The 14027-nt window shown below is 31.9% G+C and overlaps 3 protein-coding genes across 4 annotated transcripts; all 3 read right to left on the bottom strand.

Moving 5' to 3' along the window:
* Window positions 1–2129: 2129 nt before the first annotated feature.
* Window positions 2130–3280, bottom strand: LOC106766411 (protein RKD2-like). The gene is made up of 4 exons (XM_022782795.1): window positions 3195–3280; window positions 2957–3099; window positions 2529–2872; window positions 2130–2414 (listed from the first exon to the last, which is right to left on the bottom strand). The coding sequence occupies exons 1-4, from the start codon at window positions 3278–3280 to the stop codon at window positions 2130–2132; spliced, it is 858 nt and encodes a 285-aa protein (XP_022638516.1).
* A 2213-nt stretch (window positions 3281–5493) lies between these two features.
* Window positions 5494–7328, bottom strand: LOC106767416 (protein EMBRYO DEFECTIVE 514). Of its 2 annotated transcripts, XM_014652301.2 has the most exons (3): window positions 6898–7328; window positions 5965–6076; window positions 5494–5877 (listed from the first exon to the last, which is right to left on the bottom strand). In XM_014652301.2, exons 1-3 carry the CDS (start codon window positions 7249–7251, stop codon window positions 5765–5767), a joined length of 579 nt encoding a protein of 192 aa, XP_014507787.1. In that variant the 5' UTR covers window positions 7252–7328; the 3' UTR covers window positions 5494–5764. The 2 variants fall into 2 exon arrangements, with proteins under 2 accessions (XP_014507787.1, XP_014507786.1); XM_014652300.2 differs by having other exon boundaries at window positions 5494–6076; window positions 6898–7327.
* A 4191-nt stretch (window positions 7329–11519) lies between these two features.
* Window positions 11520–13698, bottom strand: LOC106766410 (probable arabinosyltransferase ARAD1). Its single transcript, XM_014651137.2, has 2 exons — window positions 13034–13698; window positions 11520–12549 (listed from the first exon to the last, which is right to left on the bottom strand). Exons 1-2 carry the CDS (start codon window positions 13688–13690, stop codon window positions 12049–12051), a joined length of 1158 nt encoding a protein of 385 aa, XP_014506623.2. The 5' UTR covers window positions 13691–13698; the 3' UTR covers window positions 11520–12048.
* Between the last annotated feature and the right edge of the window lie 329 nt (window positions 13699–14027).

The following is a 14027-nucleotide window of genomic DNA, read 5'->3' as shown; positions in this document are numbered from 1 at the left end:
GATTACTCTTGAATCCATTATGGTTAATTCATACTTTTAAAGTAGTTTTCTGCATTTCAATCCTATTATGAGAATGATACAACAAATTATATATAAAAAAATACTTAGTTTACACATAAAAATATACTTACTTAATAGTAGTTTAAAACTATAATTAATATAATGTTACTGTAAAGTGGAATATATTTTTAATTCTATATTTTTTTTGTTTGTTTTTCTATCTTTTTTTCATGTGCTGTTTGATTGGGATATCTGCAAAAAAAGCACTCACAATTAAGTACGTGTTTGGTTTCCGAGATGTAATAAATACACGTAATCCAATAAATATTTTATCTATATGTTCTATTATGTATTTTTAGTAGATTTTTACCTTTTGGAATGGCTAATTGTGACCTAATGACACATTAACCTTACTTAGAAGGTCACAGTGTTTGGTATCGATAACCCTATTGATTAATTATCAGAGAAAACATGCCTATATCAGACATCAATATATATATATATATATATATATATATATATATATATATATATATATATATATATATATATATATATATATATCTTAGTTATCCTTGTACGGGCTATACCACTTGTTAACGATAATCAATAATTGTCATTATAGTTTTTGATATTTTCATTTATTATAAATTATAAATTTAATAATTGTATATATAAATCAATGTTTTAAATGTAATAATATTAAGTTTAGTTTGAAGGATCTCAATAATTTGTTCCACATATTGAAATATCATTAGCAATTTTCTCTTTTCCTATTCTCTTGATAAAATACAAACATCATTTATAAAAGAAATATAAGAAAATGATAGATTTTAACCTTATGTAAATTTAAAACTAAAGGATAATAACATATTATATATTATGTTTCTATATATTTTATAGAGAAAGGGAAAATATATAATAAATAATAAACATTTTATCATGAATTCAGAAGCTCTATTCAATTACGCCGTATGTAAAAACCTTTTGAATCAAGGCAAAAACACTATTCTCATACAATTTTTAAGAAAAATTATAAAAATAGACAGATTTTAAAAAATTATGAAAATAGATAAATTGAGTCAAGGTTGTATTGATTTGACACGTTTTTATTTCAAAATATTTTTAAAAGTAAAATTGCCACGACTTCACAATTTAAATGTAATAAATTAAAATTGTGTTATTCTAATACGATTTCTTCCCAATGAAGTGACATGACTTATCCATTTTCATTTCTTTTCAAATATACTAATTTCAATAATTTAAAAATAAATTGCACCGGTGCTTTTCCCTTAATAAGGACAATCATAACGATGTTAAAAAATAACAATAGATAATATATATATATATATATATATATATATATATATATATAGTATGATATTTCATCACGATTTCTGGAAAAAGGAAAAAGAAAAAGAATTTTATACCTTGATGTCCCAGTTCCTATTTCTATTTACTTATTTTTCGAGGAAAAGTCTTACTTCCGTTTACTTAGTTGATGGTTGAACAAATTCGCTTACATATACTGAGGAGAAAATATATTAAAAAATGGAGCTTTATCATTGATTAAAATCAAATTATAACCAAATATAATCGAATGAAAAAGTTTTTATAAAAATTAAGTCCAAGTTTTTGGCATAACCATAATTTATTTAATTTTTATTCTATTTTAAAGAAACCTGTCATATACTTCCAAAGGAGTGTATTATTGCGAGTAAATGAGGAGCACTGTGAAAATAACTCCCTCGAAAATAACCACGCATATACTACTATAACGGTTTATTATTTATTGACACATTATTTCAACTCCCATTATTGTATTGGGTAATAAATCACATACCATTTATCATAAACTCTATTTCTCGTAAACTTCAAATGAATCTTTTCAATGGAAAGATTCATCCACTGTAGATGCTGGTGGACATAGAAAACAACATATCTTTATGTTGTTCTCTGTGCCCTTCTTAACTTAAGCAATTCCAAAATAAGACTACACAAAATAACTCAAAATGCCATACAGAAACACCTAAACATTCTCATCACAGTTTCAAATATTCGTTTGCAATGAGTTGTATCACAAACAAAAAAACAACACCATTCCTAACATTGTTGAATCTAACATATATTTAAACTAACTGAGAAATGAGATACTTCATATCCAGTTCTTCTTCACTTTCGTTATTATATTCTGACATTACGCCACTCCAAGAAGAACAGTCTGGTTCCCTCTGTCCTAGCTTCCTTTTCTTATAGTTGGCCTTGAAACATGCCTGTCTAAGTCTTTTTGTATTATCTTCCAGTTCAATATCTGGCATTTCCTCCAAAAGCTTCTTTTCCTTTTCCAATGTCTCAATGGCAAATCTTAACTTCTCTTCACTCTCCGGCCCCTCCTCTTTCAGTAGCTCCTGCACCTCAAACCCCATTGCCCAAAATTAGGAAATAGCTACCCTCATTTTATCACAATAAAGTGTAGTAAATAATCAAACAGAACGTACATATCAGAACCACAACGTACGTACCTGTACATTATTTATCAGAGTTTGCAAGCTCATCAGCTTTCTGTGGGGCCACCTTCTTATACCCAACTCTCTGCACCTTTTCTTCAGAAGTGTCAGCCCCACATTAAGTTCTCTGGCAGCTTGTGTTATTGGCATGTAAAAGTACTCAGATATCGTCTCCCTTGATAACTTTCTGCTATTTCTAGGGTTCGTTATTTCTTCTCTCCCTTCGTTAACCTTGCTATCATCCACCATCTCCTTCAAACTTTCCTCCTTGTTACGAAATAATAAATCAACTTCTGAATCAAACACAGCATTCACTTCGTTCCACACAGAAAGCTCCTTAGATATATCATAAAAATCACAGTCTGCTGTAACAAGACAACCAACATCTAAATAAGGACAAGTAATATAGTAGTAGCATCATCGTAAAATATAAAGACTTTGTGTATAACCTCGCAGGGTCGGTGTTAGCTCGATGGCGAGTGTTTCGTATAAAGGATCAGAAGGGTAATACTCCGTAAGAGGAACAGCACCCTGGTAGCAGTCTTGGATTGGTAAATCGTGTAGTGGAGGAGGATACACTTCACTGTTCTCGCTGAGAAAAAGGCATTCCAATAATTACAATTCAAAACCTAAAAGAATATACTAAAATTTCGTCATGGTGGGAAGGCGTAGAGGAGAACGGTTTACCTGTAAGAAAACTGGCACGTAAATGGCAATGGTTTTTCTTCTATCTGATAATAAGAGCTCCAACTCATAAGAGGGTGAGAGTCCATGATCATGGTGAAGTAATGAAAGGATATAACAGTGTGGGAATATGAAAGGAAGTTGGCTACATATATATACACGAAATATGGATATGAATTTACTGCGTTGATGACATGATAATGATGATGATAGTGTATCATTTGTAACAAATGGAAGCAATTAATTGCTTGGAGAATGTGCGCCGTCTTGTGTGCATGAATGCATTTTAATGGTGAAGAGTATGCTTGTGAGAGTTACAAGATCAATTTAATTATCAGCAGAAATATCCAAGGGTTCTAAATGCTCAATATCTCAACCTTTGGATCAGATTAAAAATTAATTCTTTTTCTGTTTTAGCAGTATTAACCAAATATATATGAATTGGTTGTTCTCTGCCCAAGTTGAATCTATACACAAGTTGAAAAGATATATTGAATAGAGGGTATGATTAATTAAGTAGATGATGGCGGCTACATGAAGTGTATTTTAACATAGACTCATAATTAATCTAAGTTGAGGAAATGTTTCTATCAATTATCAATTCGCAGTCACTTTCAAAAATTTGGTTGGGAATGAGCGATTAGGCATGCTAAGTTTGCAGTAATTGATATGATGCTGAATTAAATCATCAATATGATGTTGATTGGGCCACGTTCATGGTTGCATGCTGCACGTTTTCCAGTTTTCTTCCAAGCAATGTAAATACCTGAAAGTTTAACAAATTACTATGAAGCAATAATCATAATCATTTGCCTCTCTGCAACTTCATCTACCAATAATCATTACTGATAATATTAGATTTGGGGGCGATAATTAATGACACACGGCTGCTTATCTATTTTACCTTTTGAATGCCCTAATTCATTAATTTATTCTACAGTTTTAATTAACTTCTAACTGAAGGCTAACGAATTTAACTCACCAGTTATCATATTCATGGAGCTGTAACCGACACAAGAAAAACACTAATTATTTTTCCCAACTGTTACTAAGAGAAGTACTTTGCCCTTGTATATATAGCTGCTGCTCATGTAATTCCCTTTTTTTTATATATAAGTATATCTGTATTTAATTACATGTGATAGCCAATAGTTTTATAACAACAGTATTAACCATTTTTATGGATAATTGTATTGTATCATGTTTATTTGTTTTTAATCATTTGTAAATAAATTAATCATATTTATATTTAGGTGTAAAAACGTCGAATTTACGATTTTTTTTTTTGTTACGGTTCAATCACATTTATCATATACAGTAAATAAAATTATTTTCATATTAATTATCTTGACAATGGTATCGAACACAAGTTTTGTTTTATTGACATGTAAAAAATATTTTCACTATGCATGCTTAAATTCTAACTTAAATAGAAGCTCGAATTTTAATTCATCAAATTTAGTATATAGTTAATTAATTAAACTAATTTATTGCCAAAGTATTATAATATTTTTCACGAAAAAGTGGATAGAAAGTTCCTCAAATTAAAATTATATTTCAATATCAAATTATCGTGAAATTAAATGTGAATTCAAATTAGTATTTAGCTGTCTTTAAATATTAACACGTTATATATTAATTTTATGGATGAATTTATTAGAAGTAGTTACATTATCAAATAAATTTCAACTAATTCTAAAAAAAATCATACTGTAATATTTTTTTTTATAAATGAAAAATGTTTATGATTAGCATAAAAAAAAAAACTGGCATAGTTAACTGATAAAAATCTTAAAAAAGTATTATTTGAGAGAGAGGAGTTCAACTTTATAGGGTCGAACGAATAAATTTATTACTGTTATTTTATTCACTCATATAAATCTTATAAATAACTTTTAAAAATATTATACGATATTTTTCTTTTTTTTAATGATTATTTGATGAAAAATATTAAATATTTTTTATATGTTTAAGAAATACACGTGTTATTCTTTTTGATTTGCCCCTTTACGAAATATTACGAGATAGTGCAAACTAGTCAAATCGTATGTATCTCTTTTATGTTTTACATTTATAATGATAAATAGTGTAGGTGGTGAAGGAAAAAAAATGTTAAAAACAAGAGTGAAACTTTTCGTAGTATGGTAATGTAAAATATACATAAAAAAACAAAATTTAATAAAATGGTGTATTTATGTAAAATCATTATTTTATTTCTTTATCAAATAACATGATTTTTTAAAATATACATGGTGTTACCATTGACTTCGAAAAATAGTAATTAAATGAGTAAAACATACATAAAAAGATCGAATTACATTTTTTTATTTAATGAATATGTATAACATATAATCAAGAAGTCAAATGGGCTCATCCAAGATATACAGGACAACATTTAGAATATCAAGGGACAAATATCTTAAGTCCCTAATGAACAAGGATTTTCATTTTATTTCCTTCTTTCCTTGTCTTTTCCTATAAGTTACTGTAGGAATCATGAAATAAGCTGGTCAAGGATACAAAGAACATTTAGATCCTAAAATACAACAAAGACCAGCGCATTCACATTGCACTCAATGTCTCGATCCACCCTTTTTCCCATGGCCACCACCACCACTCTTTCCTCTGTGATTTTTTGCTCCTCCTCCTAATGCCCTGTTTGCATCAGGTTTCACTTGCATCTCTACTGGCAAAGGAAGAATATGATTTACACATTTGCGGAAGCTAAAATCATCAACAGATTCATCATCCCTTATGAGGAAGAAGCACCTACTTTTCCACCTAGGATGGTTGCGGACCTGGAAAACTCGGATTCCCCCACCAATCTTTTCATTGGGCTCTGGATGGCCGTTCTTGAGCAATTCCAGTAACATTGTATGTTCATACTGCCAAAAAACAAAAAAACCAAGGTTTATTCAACTCGTATTCAGGTTGTTTCACTGCTTATCAAGAAACATTCTAAGACTGAGCTGATTTGAAATTTACACATTGCTGCTGACAATGCATTTGCATGCAGTTCAATCTTGAAATGGCCATGCATTGTTTAAAAATAACTGTTTCAGTGCATTTCTGAAACTATTTATCATGTTTGACTCCAAGCAGCCAAACACGATAAATAAACAGAACAAAAGCTTTAAAATCAAATCTGAATAAAGAATGTCTTGCGTAATCTCTTTCTCCCTTTTCACATAGCTAAATATCATCCAATATATTTCTTTGTAAATGTCCAACATAACCTAATTTAATTTTGTTCATCTTTTTTGACAATCGGTGTCACTGGATTTCTTTGCGCGCGATCACTTGGTATTGTAACTTTTTGTGTGACCACACATCCTTCTTAACATAAAGATATTTCATATATAAACATCCAACCTTTTCATTAAAAGGTATTAGGATAAATATCTAATGGTTTGGACAACTTGAATAAATTATAAATGGATTAGTTATTGTATTTAACAATGCAGCACGATCCAATTCAATCCAAATATATTTGCCATTTGAAGTTATCTTTCGTAGAAAGCAAGGTACAGAGCGCTCACTCAAATTATATTGAGTCATATCCATCAAAACCCATATAAGACAAAGTAAAAGAGCACAGTATGTTGGAAATGCAGTAGTTACTGGAAAATTAAAAATTCGATTTTTTTTTTATCCAAGAAAAATAGTGAACATAAAATAGCGAATTGTGTCACGAATGTCAGATTACCTGGTTAAGATTGAGATAAGGAGGCCAAGTATGAAGGAGATTGTTGAAGTAATCGAACATTTCCACGGAAGAGGCGAAACTTATGAAACCCAATTTCACGGGACCCGAGGGTTTCTTCTCTTCTTCATCCTCTCCGTTCAAATGTTCACTTTTCTCTTCCGGCTCCACCTTCTGCTTCTTCGAAACACCGTCTATTTCGTCATCGTGGTTCTCTCTACTCCGCTTCTGGTTAGGCTCACCATTCGATGCTGAGTCAACGACAGCGTGTTCAGAACTCTCGACAGCCATATCTACGGCGGCGTCAGTGGCGAGGGGGTCGACAACTCCCGGTTCCGGTGCGGTGGGTTCCGCCATGGTGTGCGAAAGTGGGTGTTGGTCTTGTTAGTTTAAAAAGTTCATTAAAGGCAAAACTGGGAGCGGGAGGAATGACCTAATTTTTCTATGTTCACAGGCCAACTAAATGGGCCTCACTGTTGTTTTCTGGGCCAAAAGTTGTTTAAATTTGGTCCTCTGCCATTCAACAAAAAAAATAACTTATTATATTCACCCTCTTTTTTTTTTTTCATATTTCTACCCAAAATTTATTCCTGTAAAATTCTATCTCTGCTGCTTTAATCCACAACTTAAGACTGATAATACCTCTTGATATTCGTAAAATATGATTCACGGTAAAAAGTTCTTGGAAGACATAATAATGTTAACATCTTTTATTGATTTGTTGTGTGGTATAGAAGCTTCTATAATAAGTTTGTTTATAATCATGTCAAACTTGGCTCGATTGCTATGCAAAATGCGAGTATCATTTTACACTCCTCCCATGTCTTTTGTCTACTGCGAACATACTCTGACACTTTCCATTTACCATCTTTTAAGAAAATTATTTAAATCTTGAATCATAGCAAAGTTCTCAATTCTTCATAACGAGTGCTTCCAAGTTCAAAGTATCTTTGTAGCAGTAGCTTCTGTCGAATTTATTTTTTCTGTTAGTTTTTCATGTTTTACAAGTATGCTTCATCTGGTACCCTTTTGGAGTGTCTGATTCTTTGAAACAAGTCCCTAGGCTGCAATTCTACTCTATTCCTCTGTCATACTTTAAGACCGTTCACTCATGTCCGCTAGGCAATCGACATCTGCCCCAGAAGAAGGTCTATCTTCTTTTATGTGGAGCAGTATTTACCAATTCCTTAACATTTAAGATATATGTATATATCCAAGAATTAGTACAAACCGAGCACTGCCAAAGATCTTTATCCTTTTGTTGATCAAATGTTGTAGTAATAGGAGACAACAACGGGGACAGGGACCACTATTGACAGATTTATAGAACATTAATAGGTTGTTTTTCCTTACCAATTTGAGTTTGCTTTTGCCTACTCTATGCTTTCGTTTCTGGTTGTTTACTTAATTTGGGTCAGTGCATTTAGTCCTTAGGGACCACGTGTCTTTGCATTGTGGCCAAGACTTACAAGTTTCAGTCGATATGCAGAAAGCTCCATGTCTGGTTTTCAAAATGGTTTCTTAAAATAGAAGTGGTGATTACAGCCTATTCTCTTCAGCACTTTAAATAAACTACAGTATAATGAACTATGAAAAGATTAAACATGGATAAGCATAAGGTGTATGCCAATTATATTAGCAGTGATGGAACTGAAAAGCTGTTACTTACGAAGGTGAAGGATTATTTTGTAAAGCAAAAATTCATTTATTTCTCTTTCTCTTTTCCTTAAAGAATGTAATCAGATACTACTTTTACTTTTATACATAGCTCTAAAGTGGTGGGTCAACAAGAGTATCTAAGTAATTGACCATATTCTTAGAACAAGATTCTATTATTCTTTTTTTCTTCTGAGGTTCGTGAAACATGTGAATTATCCTGTTTATTGGAAGCATAAACTTGTATAATATAAATAGAAAAAAAAAGAAGGGTATTGATTGGAAGAGATTTTGGAGAAAAATAAAAGAAGATTGGTCAAATTTGGAAGTTAACAAAGGTTTTATATGAATGGAGGGTTTTGGTGAGAAAAGCATAAAGGAATATTCTATTAGGCTGCAATATAACTTTGCATGGAGAGAAGAGCTTGGAATTCTAAAGATAGTTAGCATAAAGAGAGTGGTGGAAACACAAAAGACAGTTATTGGTTTATGTTTTTTTTTTTTTGGAATGGTTCCCAAAATGCTCTACTTTTAATGTCTTTCTTGTCTATGTTGCATTACCATTCTAGATCACTCACTAAACTTCTTCAAACTTCTATTTCAAGTGCTCATATCATGCTCTAATTCTCTTCTCTTAACATGATAAACAAACCAAATATAAATCATTTCTCCAATTCAGATGATTCCTAATTTAAGGTCATTTGAATAAATGAAATAAAAAATCATTACTTGACTACAAATGATATTATATGAGAATACTTTAATGAACTAAGTAAATTTAGATTAACTTGATCTACAAATTCTTAATAATAAATATGTGGTATTTTGAAGAATGAATTTAGACAAGAGAAAGTGGATGAATTTAAAAAGATTTGAGAGTAAGTTCATTATTGTTTTTTAAAAGATTTAGAGACGAGTGAGAGTATATTTGAAAACAAAATTTATAAAAATTAATGTAATATTTGATCTGATAGATAAAAAAGATTATTTAATTGATAAAAATGAAAGATTATCAAAATACCCTTAATAGTAAAAATAATATAAAATGATAATTATTAATAATATATATAATTGTAAAAATTATTATAAGGATAAAAAAATAAAAAGTAATTTTTAAAATGAAAAAAATGTATTTAAATAAAGTGAAATCATTATTTTTAAAATATAATATTTTGTGAATATAAGGATGAAACCCAATAAATGTTAAATCCTAAACACTAAACTCAATACACTGATCTTAGAACTGAATATACTGATGATGGATGGAATTGAATATGAAGCAATGGAAGGGATGGTGCAATCGAATACACTTCTTATGAAACGGAATACAGCTCGCTGGAACCGAACATTATATTATGTCTTTTCAGTATGGCTTGGAATCAAATAAAGTTTGACAGAAATCGATTCCAACTGCAATGTGAACTCCTGGCAGCAAATAAAGGTTAGTGGAATCGAATTACACAGTTTAAGCTATTATTTTCTCAAATAAATATAGTAATGGTAGTAGGTTCGTTTCAAAATTTCGAAGGATTATAAAACCTCACCCATTCTTCAATTTCGCACTCTCACTCACTCTACAATAAGCAGAAATCAACAGAAACGAATAGCTAAAATTCTCGTACATTCGTCTTCAGATATCTACGTGAATAATTACATCTAAGAAAAATGATCGAATATAAGTAGTTAGTCTTTAGATTATGTTATGACCGTCATCTCGTTCTGTAGTATTTCTATCATTAAGAAGAGAAAAACGTATCATTAAAATTAAAAGGTTTGTGTGTTATTGTCTAAAATTGTTAAACTTTCTCAATGTTTTACTTTTAGAATTTAAGGTTGAGTATTTTAAATTTTATAATAAAAAAAAAAAAGAATGTTAAAGTTATGATAGGTTTTGATTGTAGAAGAAATGTTTTGTTTTGATGGAGAGATGGATAAAGTAGAGTGTTGGTAAAAAAGAGAATGGCAAATGATAGGGATGTAGGGAAACTGAAGGAAAAGATTCTTGGCTTCCCAAGGCTATTGTCCATTTAACTTTCATTCAAAATCTGTCAGTGTCTTCTTAAACATCCTTATATATTACCTTCCATTACCATACTTCAATCTAAAACTTCCTTCCACCCTTCTCATGCTTTATGCTTTTACTCTTCCAACTCTCACACAACAATCACTAACATCAAATACATGACTCTTTTCACTTTCAGACCCTTCTTTCTTTTCCTTTGTGTTGGGATTTTAGCTTCTCAACCATTTAAGCTCTCTGCCTTCACAAGCAAACATCTTGCTCTCAGATGGGATGACGGACTTTTGCCATTTGTTACAAATTTTCGTGTCTTGAAGGCTGTTTATGCTGTAGAGAATTTGCAATCAAAGATGGAGTTGGCACCTGCCCCTTCCATCACCTTTGATCCTAATCACTCCAACAAAAGAACAGTTAGAAAAGGACCAGACCCAATTCACAACAGAACTTGACCTGCTTCACCTCTGTTCTTAGCTATCTATCTTTACAAATCACAACACAAAACAATCTTCTTTGCGTTCTTAACCGTTTCTTCAAAGGTTCGTTTGTTTACTGCGTTTTCTTTTTATATTTGTTCTCAGTTCTACCTTGTGTCTGCATCACAGCTGAAATGCTCAACAAATCTCTGAGCCAGCTTTGTTTCTATTAGAGTAGAGCAATCATAGGAACTGACCAATAGCTGGATAGCTAATGATCTTGTTAGTCCTCAAATACTGAATATAGTGCATCTTTATTTTTGCCCCCTTGTGAAGAACAATATATATATATATATATATATATATATATATATATATATATATATATATATATATATATATATATATATATGTTTTCTTACATTCTACTCATGTTTATCCTTTTTTTTTTTCTTCCACTTATTTAAGACACATCATTATATGCAAAATCAATTAAAACATTTAGTTGTTATGTTGATTATTTTCAAAGTACATGAGAAATTATCCTAATTTGGAGACAGTGTTAATTATTCTATTGCTCACCTATCCATATTACATACTTGCACCAAATAAATAAAATGAAGTTCCCATTTGAAAATTAACCTTTGCCATTTAAATTTCTTGCACACCAATCCATAAACAATACAAAAGCCACGGGGTATAATACGATGCTAGTCAATATGATCTTGTATCGGTTCTACTCGGGAAAAAAAAGTACCTGTGAATGAAGTTAAAACTTGCTTCTTTTTGCTGTGGTACTTCGACGACAGTTAGATCATTGTTTCTGAATCATCTTACAAAATCTAAAGGAAGAAAAAGCATGGTACCTTATACGGGTATCTCGCTTCGATTATCTCATGAAATTTAAAAGAAAAACAACCATCATCAAGAACATAAAAAAATGATTCCCTGAAAATTTGTGACAAGGGAGGGAGCTAAGCTTGTTAGTTGAAAATAAGTAAAACTAAATCCTTCAGTCTCCTATTCCTAGGTCCTTGATTGACATTTCAGTGTCTTGACAAGAAGCTAAGATCTCTGGTATCTATTTTTCCTGTGCAAATTTAACTGTAGGGAAGGTATCTTATGTGCAACTTCCTCCCAAATCATATTCACTGCATCTCTAGGCTGGCTTGGATATTGATACTCGAAGTGTTGTGTGATATTCTTTAACCTTTCCCACATCTTGGTCCATTTCTCTGGCTTGATTGAACGAAGAAGATTCAGCAGGTAGCCTTTCCTCACAGCATCCGAGGCACGGACAAATAAGCTAAATTCTGAGTAGTCCAAAACATCTTCAAATGGTAGCTCAATTTTATCACTGATGATCACAGGTACACAGTGGCTCACAATGGCGTCAAAGAGGCGATTAGAGGATGGGGTATCTCCAGCAATGTTTAGGCAAAATTTGGATAAGGCCATGCCTTTGCTTGCCTGCTGAATCCCATTTCTTCTTATGCTTCCAAACGTAAAATGCACATCTTTCTCATCTTTGAGGAGGTAATATAGTTCATGGCGAACAGCTCCTCCCTAAAGAGTTTCACCATGATAATCAAATGCATTACAATAAATAAACACTCATCTGCTAGATTTATATCAGTTACAAGAATATTTATAATATGATGAAAGTTAGTATAAATCACATCATTACTTGCTACCACGAGTCTGAGAAAAGCTTAACGTAGCAGATGAGTTTTGATATTTTAACAACACAAGCAGCCTCTTGATCCTACCTGTGCCTGGAATTTCTAAATGAATGGGAATGTTTAACGATATTCACAGTAGCATCACTGGATTTGATTTAACTCAGTAACCCTGCTATTCGTTTCCTAATTGCTTTTCTATTAATTTTAATGAAAAAACAAATAACTGACGGACCAAAGTGCATGGCCTTTTCCAAATCAGCTCATAAACTACCATCTAACATGGAGAAAATCTATACAGTCAATGCTAAAACTTTTTTTTTTTCACAATAAAGCATTGAATAGATAATTTTAGAGTAGGAGAAACTCACAGCTTTCCTATATATTGTCCCCTGGAAATATAGAAGTGTAGAACGTTCCTCATATGAAGCTGATTGAGCTCTTGGTGTAGTGTTTACTAGATGCCTGTATGGAGCTATTATATCCTTCTGAATATTTGCTATTTTAGAAGGGTATCTACCAAAATCTGCAAGCACGAGTATGGAAGAACACAACTTTCTTCTTGCATGAACCATACTGTTAGGATGGTGGGCCACAATCACGTGATCCCTCCCTCCAGAACGTTTCCATTCTTCCCGCCCCATTAGAAACTGCACCAATCTCTCTTGCAGCATTTTGTTAATACTAACTTTTTCCTTACCATGAATTTTGGAATGTTGGTTGTAACTCAAAGATGAGAAAAATGGCACAAAAACCACATTTGCTTGACTTGCATTCTGCACTCTAATAGCACAACAAGGCCTAAAAACTTTTGCAATGTTTGATGACAAAAGATCAAGAGTGAGCCAGTACTCCACACTATGCTGTAAGTTAAGCCCACCTGGATATGAAGGGACCTGTTTTGGATTATTCACATCAGGCCATGTTTGGTTCGCGTTCCCCTTCCAATCCAATAACCCAAAGTGAAACTCTGGAGGTAAGTCATACATGAACACCTTTAAGAGAGCAAGGTTTGTGTCACACGCCATCTTCCCCATCTGTGCTGGAGAATTTGATTTCTGGTTTGAATTACAAAGTTGACACCTTTGTGGTTGAACTTTTAGACCTTGAGAATTTAAGGGAGGGAGCGTAATTTGTTCCCTCTTGAAACTGGGTTTGGAATCAAGTGATGCATTGTTGACAAGAACAAGCTCCAAGAATGATCTGGGAATGAATGAATGGTAGCTCAGGTGGAAGAGGAAAGAGGAATATAGAACCAGAAGCAACGTAGCAATAACCACGACACAAAACATAAAGAATCTTGGGGAAACAACGGTCCTGTCTGACATTGTTGAAGAACAGTACTGTCAGAGGAAAGGAAAGTGT

This window comes from Vigna radiata, chromosome 7 (genome assembly GCF_000741045.1).
Source record: "Vigna radiata var. radiata cultivar VC1973A chromosome 7, Vradiata_ver6, whole genome shotgun sequence".
NCBI classification, from domain to species: Eukaryota; Viridiplantae; Streptophyta; class Magnoliopsida; order Fabales; family Fabaceae; genus Vigna; species Vigna radiata.
Note: the sequence above shows the minus strand (reverse complement) of the source record. Positions and strands in the feature narration are given on the sequence as shown.